Raw genomic sequence first — 20,883 nt, forward strand, 5'->3', positions numbered from 1 at the left:
GCGGGCGGCGAACCCCGCGCAGGGCCCGAGGGCCGCCCTTCTTCTGCCGGCCGCCCCGAGGGAAGCCTTCCGATGAGCTAAAATGGTGCTGAGGCTCGAGGGGAGCTGGTCGCTGCTGGTCGGGAAGCGCTTCCTCAGCCTGGCCGGGGAGGACGACGGGCCCTGGGACACGGAGCGCGTGGCGGAATGGCCGTGGCAGGCGGGCAGGATCCGGGCGGTCTCGCACACCGACATCTCCAAACCGGACCTGAAGGTAACGGGGCGCCGGGAGGGGCGGGGGGCAGAGGCGTCGGTGTGCGTGTAGCTCCGTACCTCGCACGTACATCTGTAGGCTGCGCGTTCTCGTGAGCCCTTCGTGATGAGCTGCCCCGGCTGACTGCTCGGCCACACGTGCGGCTCTGGCTGAAGGCCCCGCCGCGCTCCGCTGTTGCCGGAAGTTCCCCCGCTCGCGCTGCTCGCCTCCACGGCACGGTGACAACTTCTGCCCCGCTCCTGCTTTGCTTGGCCTTTACTTCTGTCCGTTTCCCAGCCGTGATTTAAGACCTCGTCAGCTGTAAACGATTCAATTTCCCTCCAGGCTGGAGTTACCCTAAACGCTTTTTTTTTTTTTTTTTTAATTTTGAAATTTGAATTTATGAAATCCACACGTGGCCTTGGAGGCTCCTCATGCTCTTCTTGCTTCGTATTAATGGTTGTTGATGGCGTTTTTGTGCGCGCGGTCAGTTATTGCAGGCTTCGTGTAACTCATTAACTCTATGTTCAGGGTGGAAACCAGGAGACTTTGACAACTTGAAGCTCTCAAGAGGCTCTTTGTCAACTGTAGCCAGGAAAGCTATCCAACCGTGTCTGAACCATTGCTGTAGGATACAAACTGTCTGCTGGGGACAAGACTCCCTTACATTAAGAGAATCTTGTGTTACTCTTGTTTCTGCAAGGGACTTAGGCAGGAAACACTTGCACTTTTCCAGGCAAGAGGGCAACCTTTCTGTTTCTAGCTCTTGAACGCCCAAACTTTGGGATGTATTATGGAAGCCCCGGCTTGTTGGTGGCTGAGCTTGTGTCACGTGTCTGCAATGGGGCTTTCCTCATGGATGGCTGCCCCAGATTGGGGTGAGGAGAAGAAATTGCTGCAGAAAGCTCTTGAGGATCTTCTCTGGGACTTGGAGGAGGGGCAGATGCTGCTGGGGTCGTTAATGGTTTACTGTGTTCCTTGGAGTTGGTGGAGGTTTTGCTAGCAGTGATTAACTTTGTGCGTTCTCCAATAAAAGTGTTAAAGAAGCTGTGAAGTAGCTGATGGAGCCACGAAGAACTTTTGGTACCAAAAATAAGTGCTGCTGCCTTTCTTCTATTGCAGCCCTGTGGTAGAGGACTGTATGGGAAGACCCAAAGTAGTGATGGATTGAATAAAAGTATCTAAAGGAGTAGAAGTAGATAATATTTCAAATCTTGCTTCCTATGTAGCATTAGGAAGCATTAGCTATAGGATGGTTAATGACTTCTGACAACAGTTTCTCAGCTGTATTTTCCTGTTTGTGCAGTATTCATTCTGCACGCCAAACAAGCCATTCTGGTTCTGGGAGTTGTGCTGTTTGCTTATCTCTTTCACTGTTTCCGTGCACTTGAAAATGAGTAAATTCATTTCTGTGCCCATTAATCTTACAACTCCTGAGTGTGATAATGCCATTCGGTGTGCATGCTTCTACTTGTTTAGCTTTCCTGTAAGGGAAGAGGCAAAAGGGGAAGTCTCCAGGAGTTATGCAGTTATGCTTTAAGAGTATCACAGAATGGCCTGGGTTGAAAAGGACCACAATGATCATCCAGATCCAACCCCCTGCTATGTGCAGGGTCGCCAACCAGCAGACCAGGCTGCCCAGAGCCACATCCAGCCTGGCCCTGAATGCCTCCAGGGATGGGGCATCCACAGCCTCCTTGGGCAACCTGTTCCGGTGCATCACCACCCTCTGGGTGAAAAACTTCCTCCTAATATCTGACCTAAAACTCCCCTGTCTCAGCTGAAAACCATTCCCCCTTGTCCTATCACTATCCACCCTCGTAAACAGCTGTTCCCCCTCCTGTTTATATGCTCCCTTCAAGTACACCACTTAAATGGTGTATTTAAGGTAGTGATGCTTGATAGAAACAGGGACACATACTTCTGAAGGTACAGTTGTCTAAATTCTTTAAGTCAGGTGGGGGTTTATCTCTGTGGTTTCTCCTCAATCTTTTGATCGTCTCCACATGTTCTTATGAAAGGACAGCGATGCCACTCTTGAAATTGACCATACTCTCCATGTTTTTGCCATGTCGTGACAGCTGCTTTCCTCTTGAGCAGTTTGTATCTATGCTTCAGAGATTTGTAGAGGTAAACACCAATTAAAAGCAAGCAGGAAATGATCTTCTTCACACTACCATTTGGTGTCCTTCAGTGGCGTGCTGCTACTTGTGCTCTCAAAACTTGTGCTGAAGTTATTCTTTGGGATTTGCTCGTAAAATATATCTGGAAAAACAGGTTGTCTTTGGGTATAGTTTGTGGAAAGGCTGTAGGATGCAGTCCTTGTTTGTTTGCTTTTCTTCCCCCTGACTTAAACACGAGTGGCAGAGCAACACAGTTACCTGAACTTGATCAGCAGAGGACTGTTTGAGATGGGAAGGTTGTAGAGTTAATAGGAATATTAATGCTTTATGTGACACTAATGATGACAAACCAGTTAACTACACTTATAAAATATTAAGTGAGTCTAGGATGCTTCAGTGTTTGACAAAAAGGCAACACTTGTGCTTTCATTCAAATGATTTTTTTAGAAGAAATTGTTTATCATTTCTACCTTGTGTGTGCTTGAATATTAAGGAGGTTAGTCACTTTTCTGCTTTACTCCCTTTCTGTAGATTTGTGTAGAATTTGATGATGAGTCATGGGAAAAAAGAAGATGGATAGAAGTCTACAGTCCCAAAATGAAGGTATTCCTTGTGGAGCAAAAGCTGGTATTGGCAGAAAGAAGATCTCATGGCGGTTCTATATCACCTGTCCAGTGGCCTGCAATGGCAAGTACACAGCTGGCCTTACTTTGGTTCTGCTCTTCCATCTTCTGAGGATAGTTGTGCCTGTTACAAGTGTGAATTTCTCAAGTACAGTGTGACTTGTGTTGTAAAGCCTTACGTGTAACATGCAGGGTGACTGAAGCTCTTAGTATAGAGCTACCCAGAGCTCATAAGCATTTTTAAGTTGGTTTGTTCTGTTCTAGGGGTACAGTGGTGAATTTTTGTGGTTTTACTTCCCTCCAAAACTTCTATTTTGTAGATTGTGAATCCTTTCTCTCTCTAGCTACACGTTCCATGAAATTGTGGTTAAAAATAGAGAGAAAAATGACAAAGAGCAGATTTGTAAGGAGAGCCTGTGTTTTTATCTTAAATCATTGCTTTACTTTGCTTCAAGTACTGTTAATTCTTGAGTGATTTCTGATCTGAGACAAAAGTAATTTGAATAACTCTTATATAATGGCTGACTGCCACAGATCACTTGTGAGATCAGGGTTTTTATATGCATAGAAACTAAAGCTGCACTGTCCGAGCCAGAAATCTAAGCCTCCTGCAGCTGCTGTGCATGGCTGGTTATGCAGATCAGCCAGTAGAGGTGAAAAGAATTTTTCTTGGTTAATGTATTCCACCAGTATAGTTTTACTTGACTGCTTTGGATATTGCTACTCTTAGAAGTAGCTGTGAACTAAACGAGGATGGAGATCTGCCCAGCTTCTATTATGCTGAAGTTGTAGTCCATATTTAATGCTCTTAACTTTGCCTGGCATGAGGGATGTAGCATAATTTGTGTTGCTGTTTTAGCTGAGGTTTGTCTTAAGCAGAGCTAATCTAAGCAGACATCAGTTGGAAGTAGAGCTAGAGTGGGAGAGGAGGTGGAGTAATGACTCCTTGGTATTCTTTTCTTTGCCTCACAGTATTAGTATTTCTACTAATAGATTTGCTGATAGGGCATTCTGAAGACCTGCTTATTTCTGTGCATCTAAACTGTTCTGACTGGGTACTCACCTTTGTTTTATGCATGAGGTTTCTTTCATTGATGTGTTTAAAGGGTCGATTCATGCCATGTGCATGTTAGAAGCTCACTGTAGGAGCCATGTAGAATAAAGTAAAGCACAACATTGAATCTTGCTTGGCAAAGAAGATTCTTATTCCTCCCTTTCTCATTAAATAAGGAAGGAATGAAAGCATCACAAGAGGTGCAAATCACAAAAAGGGAATTTATTTCAATAAATCTCGATGGCAACAGTTGAATCAAGTATGTGATAAAGTGTCTTACTGAGAGTGGAATAGCTCTGTAGAACTCTTGTACTGCCCAGTTGCTCCTGGAACAACTCCTTGCCAACAGCTGGAGCAACTTCTTTCTTTTTTCCCCACTGAAATGGTGTGTAAATGTACCTTCTGCACAGGGAGGAGTTGCTCTTGCTGCTTCTGGTGTTGTACCCACTCAGAGCTGTTAACTGAAGGCTAGGCAGAGCTTAACCTTGCACACATTAGGAAAAGTTCAGAAGCTTTCCAAGGGAGGCTGTTGTTTCGTGGCTGCTTTCAAAGCTTGTGGTGTACCTGAGAACGTCATTGTACTGGAGCAGTATGATAACTGTGAGGCTATCTAAGTTGTCACATATGCCTACATTAAGACTTGAGTACACTGTCAGTGTTGTGTGAGCTTTGAGAACTGAAATGTGAGCCCTGCAGCAAGCTGGCATTGATTTGCTGGTTATTCCCCTGCTCTGCCATGCAGAGATGTGAGACCTAAACAGGGAAATGGATGCAAAACTAAATTTATTCGAATTAAAATGAATGAGAAATGAGACCTTACTCTGCTTCTAAGAAAATGTTTCTCACTTTTGTAGACTTACAAATCCTTAGTGGACAAAGCCGGTTTGGGACCAATGGTTTCCATACGCTATCTTGGTGAAGAGAAATGTGTTTTTCTTTCTAAAGACCTTCTGACACCCATTCAGGTAACTTTGTATGGCATTGTAAAAATAGAATATAAATCTCTTTGTCTTGGTATTTAAGAGATCTGAAGTTAATGTATCCTAAATGCAGACTTTAGATAGGTGAGAACTTGGAGAAGGTATCTGTTGCCATAACTCTTAGATATCAGTTGTGAATGTGATGTGCACGTCCAGGACACAGGCATTTAAGGCAGCTGTGAGGCAGTGTGCTAGGGCAGTCATTCAGCTCAGGTGACAGCACTTGCATCATGTTGATGACAGGGGGTTAGCATGGAATATTTCCTTTTGTCTTCTGAGTGTGGCTGCTGTAGCTGTGAAAGGAATTGCAGACATGTCTGGAATAAATCTTACTGCTTAATGGAAACACATGACTTCTAATCCTAAACAACTGTGGAGGCAGGCAGGATGTAAATGGGATGGTTGAATTATAATACCTTTATTGAGCACCCAGAGGAGAACTTGTTAGTGGAAATTAGGCAGAGACAGGTTGAAACAATTGCCCCACGTGACTGGCTGGTAAGGCATTTGGAGGAACAATATCTGCTGCTGATAAAGGATTTAAGCTGTTGTAGAAAAATGCTCTTAAGACCTATAAACAGCAGGAATGAATTGAGTGATAGGTGTCCCACACTGAGACTGCTGATAGTGCCATTGTTAATGTTCAACTACTTGGACCTGTTGGCAGTCAGCAAGTAGACTGTATTCTGAGGAACTAGCACAGGAATCACTTCAATGTAAGTTACAGATGTGTTATGTGGAAGCCTCATTTCAGTACTGCAGTGGAGAAAGCTGCTTTTCTGGCATCTTAAATAACAGTTCTTTGACTGCTGGCTCTCTGCTGCTTACAAACACCACAGCACTGCTTCAGACAAAACAATGTAATCCTTTTGTACTGGTGCTCTGAGCCATTGTTAATAACTTGCTTTCCACTTCTGCTTTAGGAGTCAATTCTAAATAGGAGAATCATGTTGTCAAAGAGTTTGGATTAAAAAATAAAAATAAAAAAAACCTAACATAAAAGAGAGAAATACATAATTATGAACAATTTAGGCATAGCTGCCTCTGCTTGCATTCTTATTAAATTTTCTAATGATGTCTTATTAAACACTGGGTCCTGGTGTTATCATAACACAAATTGAAACATGAAACTTGAAACTTTATGTTTGTTCAGGACTGTTTAGAAAATATGTATTTGCTGCTTCTAAGAACTTAATCCTAAACTTAAAAAAAAAAATAAAAAAAAAAAAGATTTAGTTAAACTTAGTGCTTATTAGCAAGGTAGTAAAACAAAGCAGGTGATGTGTGCTCCTGTAACTGAGCTGGGAACTGAAGGAACACGCAGTAATGAGAAACTTGTTGGGTCTAGATGAATGGGTGGTGCCTTGTATCTAAATACTCAACTTCTTGTTCATCAAAAGCATTATTCTCAATAATAACTTGCATATTTTGCTTCTAAATAGGATGTGGAGAGTTCCAGGCTTCCTCTGAAGGATGATCAAACTGTCAATGAAGAAATCCAAGCTTTAGTTAAGAAACACCTAGATGAAACACGCTTGGTGCAAGGTATGAGTGTGCAGGGACATCTGTCAGTAGATACTGAAGACAAGAGGGAAATCTTTGTGCTGATGGTATAAACCGTAGTAATCTGTTCTAGAGACGAAAGATTTTAAAAAGTTTAAAAAAAAAAAAAAGTTGCACTTTATATTGGAGCAATGAATGTGAAACATGAAGCATGGAAATTTCACTATTGGGTATTTCCATTGTAGGAGTGAGTATAAAATTTGAACATGGATAGATGACCTCACTCTTGTGAAAGAGATATCAAATGTGCAGCAATTCCTTCTGAAATGAGTTACTGGGCATTGTTTGTTGTTTTCAAGTAGCTTGATTTTTTTTTTTTTTTTTTCCTCCAAACTTCCAAAGCTTTACGTAGAGACTGCTCTTTTAGTCAAGTTTAAGTTGTTGGGTTTAGTTTTTTGGCCTCGTTCTTACTGATACATGCAAGTGTCTTTTTAGTCATCTACTGGAAGGCATTTCTTGCATGTGTGTTTATGGCAAGGAAAGCATTACAGTTTAGAGTCCTCATTTGCAATGCTTTAAAGAGGAGAAAATTCCTTATCCGATAAATGAATTTTAATTTCCTTATCTACTGACTTGTCTCACTATTTGAAATTTGGAGGTCTTGGCTCAGCTGCATATCTGAAGCTCCACAAAGCTTAATTATCCTATCCAAAGGCAGCAGATACTTGGAATGTAGTTTTATTGTGGCTTCTCCCCCCTCTCCCCCCAGCGATGTGGAAGTTGTCTCTAAGTTCTCAGTTTGTTTTCCTTAAATCTAGCATACAGTACTGTTGGTTAGTTCATGTTGGAACCTGGATAATGTGGTCTTCATGCACCTTCGTTCTGAGGCATGTTGGATGTTTTCATTTGTTGTTTTTTTTCTCTGATTTCTAAGGTGGAAAAAATATAATTGGTTCAAAGATAAGAATTTATAGCCTGGATCCATCTACCCAGTGGTTCACAGCAGTTGTTGTGAATGGTAATCCTGCTACAAGAACTCTAGAAGTCAACTGTCAGGAGGTAAGAACCAGCTGATGTGGGTTTACAGAGATGGATCAAGGGTGCAGTCTTTTGTTCATACAGCCATCAGTAGCATTTTAATTTCTGTCCTTAATACATTAAGCCAAAATGAAGTGGAAGTCACTATAGTGCAGGGGCTTTTATTACTCCAAAGTGTTTCTGTGCTACTTCATGCTGCTGGCACAACTTTCAAATAAGTGGCTATCTACACAAAAGGAGACTTGGAAGTTTTATATGAAGAGCAAGACAAATGTGATCCTTTTTCCTTTGCTGTGCAGACAGTGCTCTGAAGCACCAGTTTACGTGCATGCTTTCAAGCAGAAGCACTATCACTGTACGTTGTTGAATTTAGCATGACATTCACAGAATCCAAAAATCAAGTATTTAAGCTTCATCTGTACCACAACATCTGAAATGAACACTTTCAAACGATAACTTCTATCTCTAACAGACTCTGTATTTTTTTTTGTTCCTTTTCAAGATTCCAGCTTTAAAAACTCTTGATCCAGAATTAATTCACGTGGAAATAATATATGACAATAATGGAAAATGTGGTAAGAACTGTTATTGTTTGTACTGCAGAGGCAAGTAGCATGCTTGTGCTAAAATAGACTAATGTTGATCACCTTCCATTCCAGATAAATCCAAAAGAATTGGGGGCGTGAAAAGGAAATCATCAGAAAATAGTGGCAGTGTTGATGCCAAACACACAAAGTCTTCTCCTGAGGTAATGTCTTACTGCATTATGTACAGCTGTGTTACATAACACAGTCACGTAACTTCTCAGAACAGTCTTAAACAAGGACTAAGTGGAAAAGTTAAATAATAAACAATAATCCCTTGGAGGATGTGTTGAGTTTATTGAAACTTGTCTAGGCACGGGGAAAATATCTTGCCTTGTGGTAATCAGAGAAGTTGTTACTAAGCCTTGAAGTTCAGGTTTTTCTTTTCTTAAACTGTGTTTTGCCCTTTCCTTGTGCTTAAGTGTTAGCCTGCCTAGTCATGTATTCTGTACTGTGTTTAAACACAGGGTGGTTCTCAAGTGCATAACTTCTGTTTTTCATGTTCATTCTTTTAAGTGCTTTATTCTTAAATCCAAAACCTATGCCTACACTTGCATGCTCTGAGGATTCAAGGTACAGAAGCAGCACTCTGGAACAATGTTGCTTTGGTATCAAGAGGGAGTGTGGCCACTCTTCTAATACTTGCATGTCTGCATTTATTTCTCTTGTGAGTGTTCTGGGAGTTCTTAAAAAAAACCCAACAAAACAAAATAAAAACCTATCAATGGTACAAAAGAAGATCTGGGTAACTTAAGTATAGAAATGTAAATGAAAAAAATAATGGTTTGGCCACAGAACTTCTAACTTAACCTGTAATTTTGTCTGAGTGTTTCAGACCAAAATTGTATTTTAGACATGGCTATGGAAGAGCTTATGGAACCTCTTGAGTGGTGATGGTAGGGGTGGCTCTTTTTTTTTTATTTGCTTGTAAATTTAAATTTAAATTCTTAGCTTCTGTACACTCAGCCCTGTGCTGAGACAACTATCGGGTTTGGTTGATGTCTGGATATCATTGATAGAAATCTGTAACAGCTTCACAAGGAAGCAGCAGGAGGTAACAAGTATGAGACAAGATTGCTCTATGAAAAGTGATCCATCCTGTATTTACTGGAGAGGAAAAGTATGCAGCAAAAGTAGCTCACGTGCTGCAATTGTACTCCTCTGCATAGCTCATGCTTGAGTACCTTTAGTGTTTTTCAGGCACTCAATTTGCCATTCTTTGCCTTTCTGCATATTCAGTCATTGAGCAGTTTGCTCAGAGCATACAAAGCCAGTCTTTATTTCATATTCCACATGTACTGCAGAAGAGTTACCATGATCTGAATTCATGGCTTGTTTTTTTGTAAAGCAATGCAGTTATTTATTTAGTTGTAGTTTTCTAGTCTGCCTTCCAAGAACTGTTCCTTTAAGACCTTTGTACTCTTTGGGAAATGTCTTGCAACTATTTTCTCAAAATGGTGACAAGTGAGCGTACTCTATCTAATAAGGAAGAAAAGCTGATTCTTGGTCTTCAGTGGAAGGGATGTGATTGTGGGGTTGGTGAGCTGAAGCTATAGTTTTTTTATATTCAAAAACCAAACAACTTAGTATGTGATCTCTAATGTAGAGTTAATAAATTCCAGAGGTTTTCTGTGAACTTGTTTATGTGTCTGACAGCTGTGTTATACCAAAGCAGAAAGGAATTACTTTAGAGTTGATGGTAATGAGTCTGTAGTGTAATTTACAGCAGTAAATTGAGTATGTGGGAGTGGAATATGGATGTCAGAACTGGGGAGGGAGCCCCATGGAAAACAACTGCTTTGAAAGACTTGCTAATTTTGGTATTCCTGACGTATTTCTAAAAGAATTGTGGACTTATAAAGCTGGTTACTTAATCTGCAGGGGAATTTTTCACTTAACGCTTTGTGGAATCCTGGTACAAAGATTTTTTTTTAAATTATTTTATTATTTTTTTACAGTGCAGGGAAGTTCACTTACAGATTTTTGGTAATACTGTCAGACTGACTTCACAGTTTTCATTTTGGTCATTAAGGTCCATTGAGACCTCATTGTAGCCTTCCAGTACTTGAAGGGAGCATATAAAGAGGAAGGGGAACGGCTGTTTACGAGGGTGGATAGCAACAGGACAAGGGGGAATGGTTTTAAACTGAGACAGGGGAGGTTTAGGTTAGATATTAGAAGGAAGTTTTTCACACAGAGGTTGGTGACACACTGGAACAGGTTGCCCAAGGAGGCTGTGGATGCCCCATCCCTGGAGGCATTCAAGGCCAGGCTGGATGTGGCTCTGGGCAGCCTGGTCTGCTGGTTGGTGACCCTGCACATAGAAGGGGGATTGAAACCAAATGATCATTGTGATCCTTTTCAACCCAGGCCATTCTATGACTCTGTAATTTCTCTCTGAGGTTTGCAGGTGAGCTCTGAAAGCTATTTCTGAATTCTAGTTACTGCTACCAACTTTGAAAGATCATTGCAGTGCTGGTTCTGAAGAAGAGCAGAGCTTTTTATCTTCTTGCCTTAAAGTTACACCCACATCCTACCCTTAAAGTCTGAGATGGTAGTTGCAGGGATGAGGATGGGGGAGTGAATTAGCAGGAGCAGTTTCACTTGAACCTCTGAGATTTAAAAGGACACTTTAAGTTATTTCCATCTCATGGACTGAGTGAGAAATGGCCTTCAAGCTTTTAAGCATTCTGAGAAGAGCATTAATGTACTTCTCTTTTCAAACTTAACCTTGTAACGTGATATTTATTTTGGTGGTGATGTTCTAAGTGTTCATAACTGTTAAAATCTCTCTTGCAGGTTTCTCAAAGTCAGGGACATGTGCACTCAGTACCAACAGTGTTTGGTGAAGCATTGCTGGGCTGTACTCCTGCTAATAAAGACCAAAGGCATCAAGGCTTGCCCCTACCAGCTAACTCTCCTCCCAATCTTGGTGCAGAAACTCCTCAGGGGTAAGAAATCAGTTCATGCTTTCATGGACTGTTATTCTTTCAGAAGTAACTCAAGTTCATAGCAGAATATACATAGAGTTTGTTTTTTAAGGAATGCAATAACTCAAGATCTTTTGGAACATTGGAACAGCTTCAGACAGGTGTCCTGTAGGCTAGCTGCTTGCAGATTAAGTATGGGTCCTCCATTATATTTTTTTTGTTCAATACCAGTTTACGTTGGCCTTAAACTTGATTGTTACTTGTAGTAACCTGGAAGATGTCCCACTGGACTTAAAATCTTCCAGTACTGAGTTTACCAATCCAAGCTCTGCACAGGTTTGAGCTGACCTACATTTCCATTATAAAACAGGCTCTAGGAATCATGTTGTCAAGGCACGTTTCAACCAGGTGAATGTCTCAAATACGAATTGCTTTATTTCATTTTCCAACCAGAGCAAGTGTGAGAACTGTGCTGCAGTGTAACTGTTTTTTCTGAGCGTGAACTCATCTAGCAGTATTTAAAGGTTAGAATATTGTACCCCTGCCTACAGTTCCATCACAAAGATTAACATGTATGGTAGAAGTGCTGTGGTAGGAAGAGTAGGTGTTGTGTATTAGCTTTGCAAGAAGTGATATTGGTTTGCAGAAAGCATGACTTTTCATCTGATCTTTTTGTGTGGGAACAGTTTTACTGTCTCAATATAGATGTAGTGCCCCCCCCCAAGCCACTGTCCCTGCTAAAGTTTCTTGAGTGTGACATGCAAGTGGGAGGCACTTGGTTATACAGCTGTTACATGTCGAAAGTGAGAAGGTAACTTCAGTTGTGGATGTAGTGGAGTAGCTACTGTGGCTAAACTGGAGTGGGATCTACAGGTAGATAAAGCTTGAGCATTTATTTACAGTACTTACAATAATAAAAAGAAAAAATTGAATGCAAACGTGTTGAACTTTGCACAAAGTTTTACATCTTTGAATATCAGAGGTACATGATTAAATTTCTCTCAAGATTTAATGTGAGTAGCGTTGAGAAACTGATGCCTTGGTTTGTCTGACACCCTTGTCAAGGTATTGCATGTTGTCTTTCAGCACATGCAGACGGAGTGTACCAGAAGTCCATCCCTCTTGTCTTAATGCTGGAACAAAACCACTGAAGGAAAATCTGACGCTCTTTCCTAAAGTGACGTATATAACTAAAGAACAAACACAAAATATTAATGATCAAAATGGTAAATATACGTCTCTGATATCTTCAAGATCTTCATCTTTGAGTGATTCAACTAATGGAAAAGAAACTGGTCTGAAGACTATAAGCGAAGCTCCTCTGAAGCCCACGACAAACTTTTCTAAAGAGTGTATTTCTGCAAAACCATTGCAGCATCTTAACTCCTCCATAGCAATACCGAGAGTCAATAGCTCTGTTGAACTGCAGAGGACTTTAGATTGCAGGCCCTCAACATCAGATGCTCACCTTCTCCCTTTTACTGAGGCTGGAGTTAAATCACACAGTGGTTGTAACAGCCAAAAAGGAAACAAGGTGGATGAACACGTAGACATGGAATTTTTTGTTAGGAGAAATTCAAATGAGGCTTTTTATGAGAGAAACGAAAATGAAAGCTTTTGGAGTGGGAGTACCAAGATCCAGGATAATGGTAGGTATTTTTTAAACTTCCTGTCATCTGAAGATATCCCTGTTTCTGAGTAATTTAGTGCAAGTATATTCTTCGTAACATTGACAAAAATAGCAATTTTAATTTTGTTGGAGAGTGTTCTGGAATGTAAGTCATTTATGGGTAAAATTGAGAAAAATGTTCTTGCTAGATGGGGAGAACAAACAGAATTGTTACAAAGCTTGCAAGACTAGAATGGCAAAACAGATTACATGAGCAAGGTTCTGTTTGGAAGGCAGATGCTGATAGCATAATGAGACTGCTTTACAAAATTGAGGACCGCTGCTGAAGATGTATTATGGGAGATGGGTGTTGTTTTCAGTGGAGCTTTAATCAAGAAGGGCCTTCGTTCAATAACTGTTCTCAAATAGAATTAAAGAGCTGCATTGTTTCTGTGTATCTGTGGCCCAGTTCCACTTGCTGAGCTCTTTGAGTTTTCTTCATGAGCAGAATGGGGAAGGCTGTGGTTGTTTATGGGCTCTTGATGGTGTGTCTGTGCTGTGCATCAGACGGTGTAGCTGTTAGTTTTGGATTTGAGGACTCTCCCTGCACACCCATCTCTTTGTTGTCAATCTCATGTTGACTACCATGTGCTGTTCTCTAACTGGCATGGATGAACAGCCAGCCAAGCAGTCACTGAGCCCTGCTAGGTTTCACATGCAATGTGGGAGGAAGGGAGATGCTTGCTATCTGTTATAGTAAGGTACTGAAATCTGTTGCACTTCGAGTGGGAGAAACAGGCTAAGAAAGAGCCTGGTGGTACTTCTGTCTTCATTAGTTTTGATTCATGCCCTGGTCAACTCCACAGACAGGTTCTCAAGCCCTGATAGTTGAAGTGCTTTCAGTGAAAGCAGGCACACCTACAGAAGTTTGCTGTGGAAAGTTGAATGCATCTGTTAAATTTGGGTCTCTGAACTATGCCTCCACTGGAACAGTGCCTTGAGAAAGCTGCTGCTGACTGCAAATATTTTACAATTACTTTCTTTTAACATAATGGGGAATGTATAAGAAAAGTTGTCAGGTTGTTTCTCACTTGAAAACATTTGCTTGCATATTTATATAACAAACTGATTAGTACAGCTTGTGTAATCCTCACTGCTCTTCCCTACAGTAATAGTTCGCAAGTCCATTTTAGCAGATGCTTCTAAAGTGAAGAAGCTGCAGCAGAGTGGAGAAGCATTTGTACAGGATGGCTCCTGCAATAATATTGCACCTCACTTGCATAAATGCAGGGAATGTCGCTTGGACAGCTACCGAAAGAACAAAGACCAGAAAGATTCCACTGTCTTCTGTCGATTCTTCCACTTCAGAAGGTAAGAGCAATATTGAGTCTATGCAGACCTTGGTATTCTTTAAATGTGAATAACAAGATGTCCGACCTATCTTCTTACTTTTCTGGAAGGAGTGCTGCTGAATTCTCACTATTAACTATAACATTTATCTTCTTTTTCCAGGCCGGATGTAAACCAGCTCTTTGCTCAACACAGCCTTATGTAGATCTCTGGTTTAAAACTGCTGGATGTCAGCGTGTAGCTATCAAGCCATAAGCCTAGTATTCCTAACCATAAGCCTTGTATTCCCAACCAATGAAAAGTTCCCTGTGTTTTTCTAGCACTTAAAAATTTTATAACTGCTTCATTTGAGTAGAAAATATTTTGGCAGAACTTTGAGCTGTTTATTTTGCTGTTCTGGGCTGAAAGCCAGTTGGGATAACTTGAGTGTAGTTTGAATGCTTCAGCTTGATAGCACTGGGAGGTTAGACTCTGTCTCCCAGCATTTAGCAGTTGGAAGTGTGAAATGTTAGACGTATTCTACAGTTACAGAGGAGTTACAACAAGTGACCATGGGCTTTCAGTCTAGAGAACTAAAACAGCAGTGGGCAATGCAATAGTTTGTTGTGTTGCTTCATCTTTTTATTCTGCCTTACGCTTGAGTGTTGTGCCATTTCTGTCATTGGTGTGCATAGAGGATTTCAAGGAGGGCAGGCAGGGGGACTTTGAGGAAAGCACAGTGACTGCTGAGTGCTGTTGGCATGTTCCAACCCTGATCTGCAGCTTCAGATTCCCTGTGTCCCTATGAGGCTGATCTCAAGCTGAACAGTCAAGGTCCCTGTATATTTTCTCTTTATTTCTTAAGACAAATAAAGAACCATTTCAGAAAAGGTTTTGAAATGCTATTTGAAGCATATCTGTAAGCCCAGGGTGGATGTTGTCAAACACTGTAGTTTGACAGTTTTCAACATATCCTTTCTTCTGTGTTGGAGTAGTGTAAACTTTTCCATGAACTACTTGGTCCAGATGTTGTGTCTTGGGGTAGGTATGACATCAGTTGAAACAAGCATCAGAATGCCTGAATCCTTTAGTTTACAAGTCAGTGCCAGTGGAACTATCCTTGTTTATTGAATGTGTGAAATTCTTCAGAGTCTGCAAATGGCTGTGCTCTGTGATAATGGTTGCCAGCATCTTTTCTTGCCACTCCTAGCAGTGTTGTGAGCACACATTGTCATCATATGTCAAAAGGTTCCTGAAAATGTGAATGTAACTCTAACTTTTCTCATTTAATAAGCTACTAACAATGCAGGTCTCCCCCAGACTACCAGAATTGCTCCATAGCATATCTCATTCAAGCTTTGCTGTAGGAGGTGTATTGGTTCTTTAAAATCTCGTTGGCAGCTACATTAGTAGTTTTGTAAACCTCACTTAAGAACACAATGTATTCATATTCTCTTTTGTGAGCTGCAGCTTGTTCTAAATGAAGCTTTTACTGTCACTTCCTCTGCATATGATCCTTAATAGATATGCAGTTTTCAAACGGTGTTGACCTGATAATTTTTGCATGAATAAAAAAATCTTTAGGAAATGTACCTTTCTATCTCGACCCAAAGCACCAATTCCTTTAGTAAGGCTTTTTGAACAGGCAGTATATTAAGCACGTCTAGCATTTATGACAAGTATGTTTAGCCATGTTCTCTGCAACCATTGTGTTAACTATTGACATATGGTGTACGTGTTTGCAGTATAGGCACTGACTTGTGGGAGGAAATATAAACTAATGGAACATCTGAGGTGATGGCTCTTTCTTCCCTGCTCATTTCACAGGCTGCAGTTCAATAAGCATGGGATACTGCGTGAGGAAGGCTTCTTAACTCCCAATAAGTATGACCCTGAGGCTATTAGCTTGTGGCTGCCTTTATCCAAAAATGTTGTTGGCCTGGATCTGGACACAGCAAAGTATATCCTGGCCAACATTGGAGACCACTTTTGTCAGCTGGTGATATCTGAAAAGGAAGTTATGTCTACAATTGAACCACACAGTAAGATCAATTTGTATTAAATTACCCCTGCCTTAATAACTTCATGTGAAACTTTAAGCTTTTGATTTATGTGAAAATAAGTTGTAAGCATTTGGAAATGTCATTGAAGGTCTTCGGTGTTGTCCTCTATTCTCAGAGGAAGGTTAAGATCCAGCATGAACTAGTTTTAACAGCTCTTTCTTTATGGGAGGGAACATAATTCTTTCATATCTGTCAGAATAATTCTCAATTTATAGTTACATTCCCTGTTGAAGGGAAAGTGCATTTCTCTTACGAAATGAAGTGTCTTAAAAGAACAGAAAAGCTAAAGTAACAGGCAGCTGCCTGCCATCTATTTTTAATGTGTAAGTGAAATTATGCTTTCCTCTTGATTTTAGTGGATTGTTTTGCTCTTATTTGGGCGCCAGACCCAACAACGCTACCTGGAAAGTCAGTAAAGAAGTGTTTCTTTCCCTCCATCTAAAAGCATTGGGTCAGTTTGCAGTGGGCCTCTTTTGAGAAGCTCTGCACACAGCCCTGCTGGAGCTTGGCCAGAAAGGTATTACTGAGTGGATAACTGACTGCAGAGCTCCATCAGTGCCAACAGGGCAAACCTTGCATGGTAGAACACAGGTTTTTGGCTGCAACTGAACACGAACCACTAAATGGGAGGCATAACTTGCATAATCGGTTCTCAAAATGGAATGGATCTTAAAATAATGGTGATTTTGTTTTGGATTGTAACTACATGACATTGGGCAGGCACCTTTCTAAGCTTTATCACTTCTGTCTTCTGCATTCTGGGTAGTACTGACTTAAGGATCACGCTGGTTTACCAGTCACTGCAAGGTTGTGAATAGAAGGAGAAAAGCTTAATTGGACTGACTACCTTTAAAAACAGAAGGGAAGACTTGTTAAATATTTTAGAAATGCTTGCTGTGAGGTCCTGCCCTGAACTACTTGGGATCTGCAAACTCTGTATTTCACTTGAGTTAGAACACATTCAGGTCTGTGAAGCCAAAGCATGAAGAGCTAGAGAATGGTGCAGGCTGGAATATCAAAACAACTTCAGAAGGTTGTAATTTCACGAATTCCCCCTCAAAATTAAGAATGTGAGGTGTTTCTTTAATAGCAGAGGAAGCATTTCTTAGTGTACTTATAAAGCTCGCATGTCAGTTCTGGAGTTGATTTCAAAGGAGCTAAATGTATTGAATTCCCTTTTGTCTTGTTTATAACCCTGGCTGTTGAAAGTAAGGAAACTCATTTTCATGAAAATGGAAATGTTTGTAATGCCCTGGGTAGGAAGGCAATATTTTGGGGTTTAGATACTCTTTTCTTTGAACAGTTCAGCTCACTTAGTTGGCGTAGGAGAAAGCTACCATCTGGAGTTGAAGCTGTGGTAAGCTTTTCTTGGCAGAGTTCTGTTCAAATTGCACCTTTTCCTAAGGACTCTGGCTCTGACAAACTGACCTCTGCCAAAATGTAGGTTTGTTTGGTCAGATAGCTCTCCTTGGGGAGTGGTGTTTGAATGCTTTTGCACTCTGTAGAGTATCTCCTACTCTAGGTGAGCTCCTTCTTTCTGGACCCCCAGGTGAGAGGCAGGAAGAGTGACTGTGAAGACAAACAGTAGCAAATTCTAGCAACAGAGGAGCTAGTGCCAAAAAAGTCCTTTGAGTGAGACTGTGTAAGGTAGAGCCTGAAAGGAGACAGTAGTAACAGAAAATGATTTGGGAGAGTGACTTGGAGAGTGGGAAGATGATGTATTATGGGTATGTGATAACCTCAACAGCAGTGGTCAGTTGCACTAATAAGAGCAACTGAGCAGGTAACTAGTGTGAGAAGGTCTGATGCACATCTGTAACGTGTAAAAAGCCTGGTCTAGTATTAAATGTGGAGGTTGGTGGCCCTGCATGTGGCAGGGGGATGGAGATTCACGATCCTTAAGGTCTCTTCTAACCCTGACCATTCTGTGATTCTGTAAAAAGGAAGAGCAGGGGACAAATCCAAGCTGATTGTAGCATGCTAAGTGTTAAGTCTGGCTTGCTAATAGCAACATAAGGATTTTTTTAGGACAGCTGTGGAATTTCCACTTGAAGGAATGTCAACAGTATGCATGTAAACGTGGTCGGGTGCGTATCAGGAATAGTAGTGCTGCACAGAAGGTGAAATGATCTTGATAGTTTAGACTATTCTGAATGTTCTTTTTAAACTGAGACAGGGGAGGTTTAGGTCAGATATTAGAAGGAAGTTTTTTCCCCCAGAGGGTGGTGAAGCACTGGAACAGGTTGCCCAAGGAGGCTGTGGATGCCCCATCCCTGGAGGCATTCAAGGCCAGGCTGGATGTGGCTCTGGGCAGCCTGGTCTGCTGGTTGGCGACCTGCACATAGCAGGGGGTTGAAACTGGATGGTCTTTGAGGTCCTTTCCAACCCAGGCCACTCTATGGTATGATTCTTATTCTGAATCTATGACTGCAAAGGCTTGGTCTGGGAGTTCTGGTAGAGAAAAAGACTGAGCCTTTCTTATCAAATTAAATGTTGAATCATTTGATATAATTAAAACTAACACCTGGCCTATTGTATCAACTTCCACAGGACAAGTAGCCTGGAAGCGTGCAGTTCGTGGAGTTCGAGAGATGTGTGATGTGTGTGACACCACCATCTTCAACCTGCACTGGGTCTGCTCCAAGTGCGGCTTCGGCGTGTGCGTCGATTGCTACAGGATGAGGAAGAAAGGCATACATGAAGGTGAGAGTGCATATTGCTGCTTCAGACAAAGGGAGAGTGGGAAGAACCTGTGTTTTGAATTGCCAGTACAGCTTATGACTCAGAAACGCAAAGTAATGACTGTGTTTTACAGATGATGACTCGGATACTTTCTCCTGGTTTAAATGTGTGAAGGGGCAGGAGCATGAGCCAGAGAATCTAATGCCTACACAAATAATTCCTGGAAGAGGTATTTTAAGTATTTGATTGGGAAGAAAAGTTGTAGCCTTTTGCTGTCTTTTCTATGTTGTGGCTTTTTATGTTTTTTTTTCTTTTCTAATTTTAAGGTTAACCAAAGTTTAGTTTTATTGTCAATAGGTTTAAGTTCATAAACTGGAACAGCCTGTGTGCTTACTACTTGTTTCATTATTTTGACCTTTACAAAGTAGTAGCAAAATGTAGTGTTTAAAGATGAACTGTTATTTTACTATTGTTTAGCTGAGTAGTACACACAACTTCTTTAAAACCTGCTGAATGTTCTAATTAAGCAAGTTCATTAATTATTCTTTTCCCTTCAGCACTCTATGATGTTGGTGATATTGTTCACTCTGTAAGAACAAAGTGGGGAATAAAGGCAAACTGCCCCTGTGCAAATAAACAGTTCAAGGCACTGTCAAAGCCAACTCTAAAGGAGGATTCAAAACAGGTACTGCTGGGTTGTCTCTCACTGCTGTCTGTGTAGCTGAAATACCCACATTTTTGTCTCAATCTAGCTGTATTTGAAGCCAGTGGCAACTGACACAAGCACGTCAGTCCTGACCACTGCTGGATTTTTGTTTGGTATTCACTTTTGGAGGAAGTCTTATTTGGTTCTTTTGACAACTGGTAACTTGATGAGTAACCTACTCTTGAAAAATGTTAGTGAGTTTGGTGGTTTCTCTATTTCCTCAGTAAAAACACAGGATTAGACTGAGAGGACTTGAAGTCTTAACAAAGAGATGGGGTAATGGCTGGGAGTGCGGGCTAGCCCTTGTGTCCTGGAGGTGTAACATGTGCAACACCTAAAAGAATGAGCAGGCTAGGAAAGTACTGGAATGCATAAAAGAGCTGAATATGGATAAAGTGGCAAGGACTGCAGCAGTATGGAGGAGCACTGCTTTCTCCGGTAGGAAAGTTCTTCTGGTAGGAAGTTTGTTGCTTATTTTATTAACAAGCAAAAAAACCCAAAGTTTGGGTTATCTTGGTGATTTAATTTCAATAACTAATTTTAATTGCTATGAAAAAATTAAGAAGGCTTTCGTTTTGTGGATGGCAATATGTAATTAGATGTATATATTTTGGAAAGTAAAGGAAATACTACAAGTTAATAGCCTAGTTTTGCAGCATTACAAGAAATCAGTGTCTTTTACATATGCCTATTCATAAACTTATTTTGAGAATAAATACATTTTGAGTTCAAGAAGCAGGCTGAACTTGATTTTTGGCTGGTAATCCATGTAAGAGGTGTGGAATATTATGAAGTATTAAGAGCAAAGAAGGTGATTATGTAGTTCAAGTTAGCATACGACTGACCTAGCTTGGGTCTTGGTTTCTTAGAATGTCCTCTCTACCTCTTTCTCTGTAAAATAATAAAATTTTGTTTTATGTTGTGGCACAGTAGGAATAACTTATTCAGTGAAGTTTGAGACTTGTATTATGTCATGTTGGGGATTCTTACCAAGCATCAGTAGTCATTAAGATGTGAAATAAAGAATGTAGCAGTAATAAATACACATAATAATTTCTTGTTTGGATAGTTTTGAGCAGGAAGGAGAAATATAGCCAGCCTTGCTGAAATCCCAGGCCAAAGCAGTAGCTTTGGTTAGCCTGACAACATAGCAGCTCCAAACAAATAACTCAGCTGCCTAGTAGACGTGCTGAGGGTTCTGTGCATGGCTGCTTCTGGCCAGGCCAGAGCTGCACTCACATGCAGCTCTATTTTAGAGCCGGTAGATTTTTGCCACTTCAGGATAGAGGTTTAGGTGCTCTATCTACATGTTTTTAAACAAGCAAACTGGACCTCCAGCTTAGTCCTGAACATTATGGTTTTCAACTAAGAGAGGGGAGTTTTAGGTCAGATATTAGGAGGAAGTTTTTTCCCCAGAGGGTGGTGAA

The 20,883-nt window shown here is 40.9% G+C and overlaps 1 protein-coding gene across 1 annotated transcript in view; it reads left to right on the plus strand.

The window, feature by feature from the left end:
- The first annotated feature begins 6 nt into the window (after positions 1-6).
- Positions 7-20,883, plus strand: part of KDM3A (lysine demethylase 3A) — a 28,931-nt gene continuing 8,054 nt past the window's right edge. The window contains exons 1-14 of the mRNA XM_010710603.3: positions 7-253; positions 2,887-3,042; positions 4,887-4,997; positions 6,455-6,557; positions 7,450-7,574; positions 8,056-8,128; positions 8,213-8,301; positions 10,937-11,088; positions 12,154-12,716; positions 13,846-14,047; positions 15,833-16,047; positions 18,619-18,771; positions 18,884-18,979; positions 19,308-19,435. Of these exons, the coding sequence (XP_010708905.1) occupies positions 83-253; positions 2,887-3,042; positions 4,887-4,997; positions 6,455-6,557; positions 7,450-7,574; positions 8,056-8,128; positions 8,213-8,301; positions 10,937-11,088; positions 12,154-12,716; positions 13,846-14,047; positions 15,833-16,047; positions 18,619-18,771; positions 18,884-18,979; positions 19,308-19,435 (2,337 nt within the window). The 5' untranslated portion in view covers positions 7-82. The remainder of the gene's footprint in view (positions 254-2,886; positions 3,043-4,886; positions 4,998-6,454; positions 6,558-7,449; positions 7,575-8,055; positions 8,129-8,212; positions 8,302-10,936; positions 11,089-12,153; positions 12,717-13,845; positions 14,048-15,832; positions 16,048-18,618; positions 18,772-18,883; positions 18,980-19,307; positions 19,436-20,883) is intronic.

Source organism: Meleagris gallopavo, chromosome 4 (genome assembly GCF_000146605.3).
Source record: "Meleagris gallopavo isolate NT-WF06-2002-E0010 breed Aviagen turkey brand Nicholas breeding stock chromosome 4, Turkey_5.1, whole genome shotgun sequence".
NCBI lineage: Eukaryota > Metazoa > Chordata > Aves > Galliformes > Phasianidae > Meleagris > Meleagris gallopavo.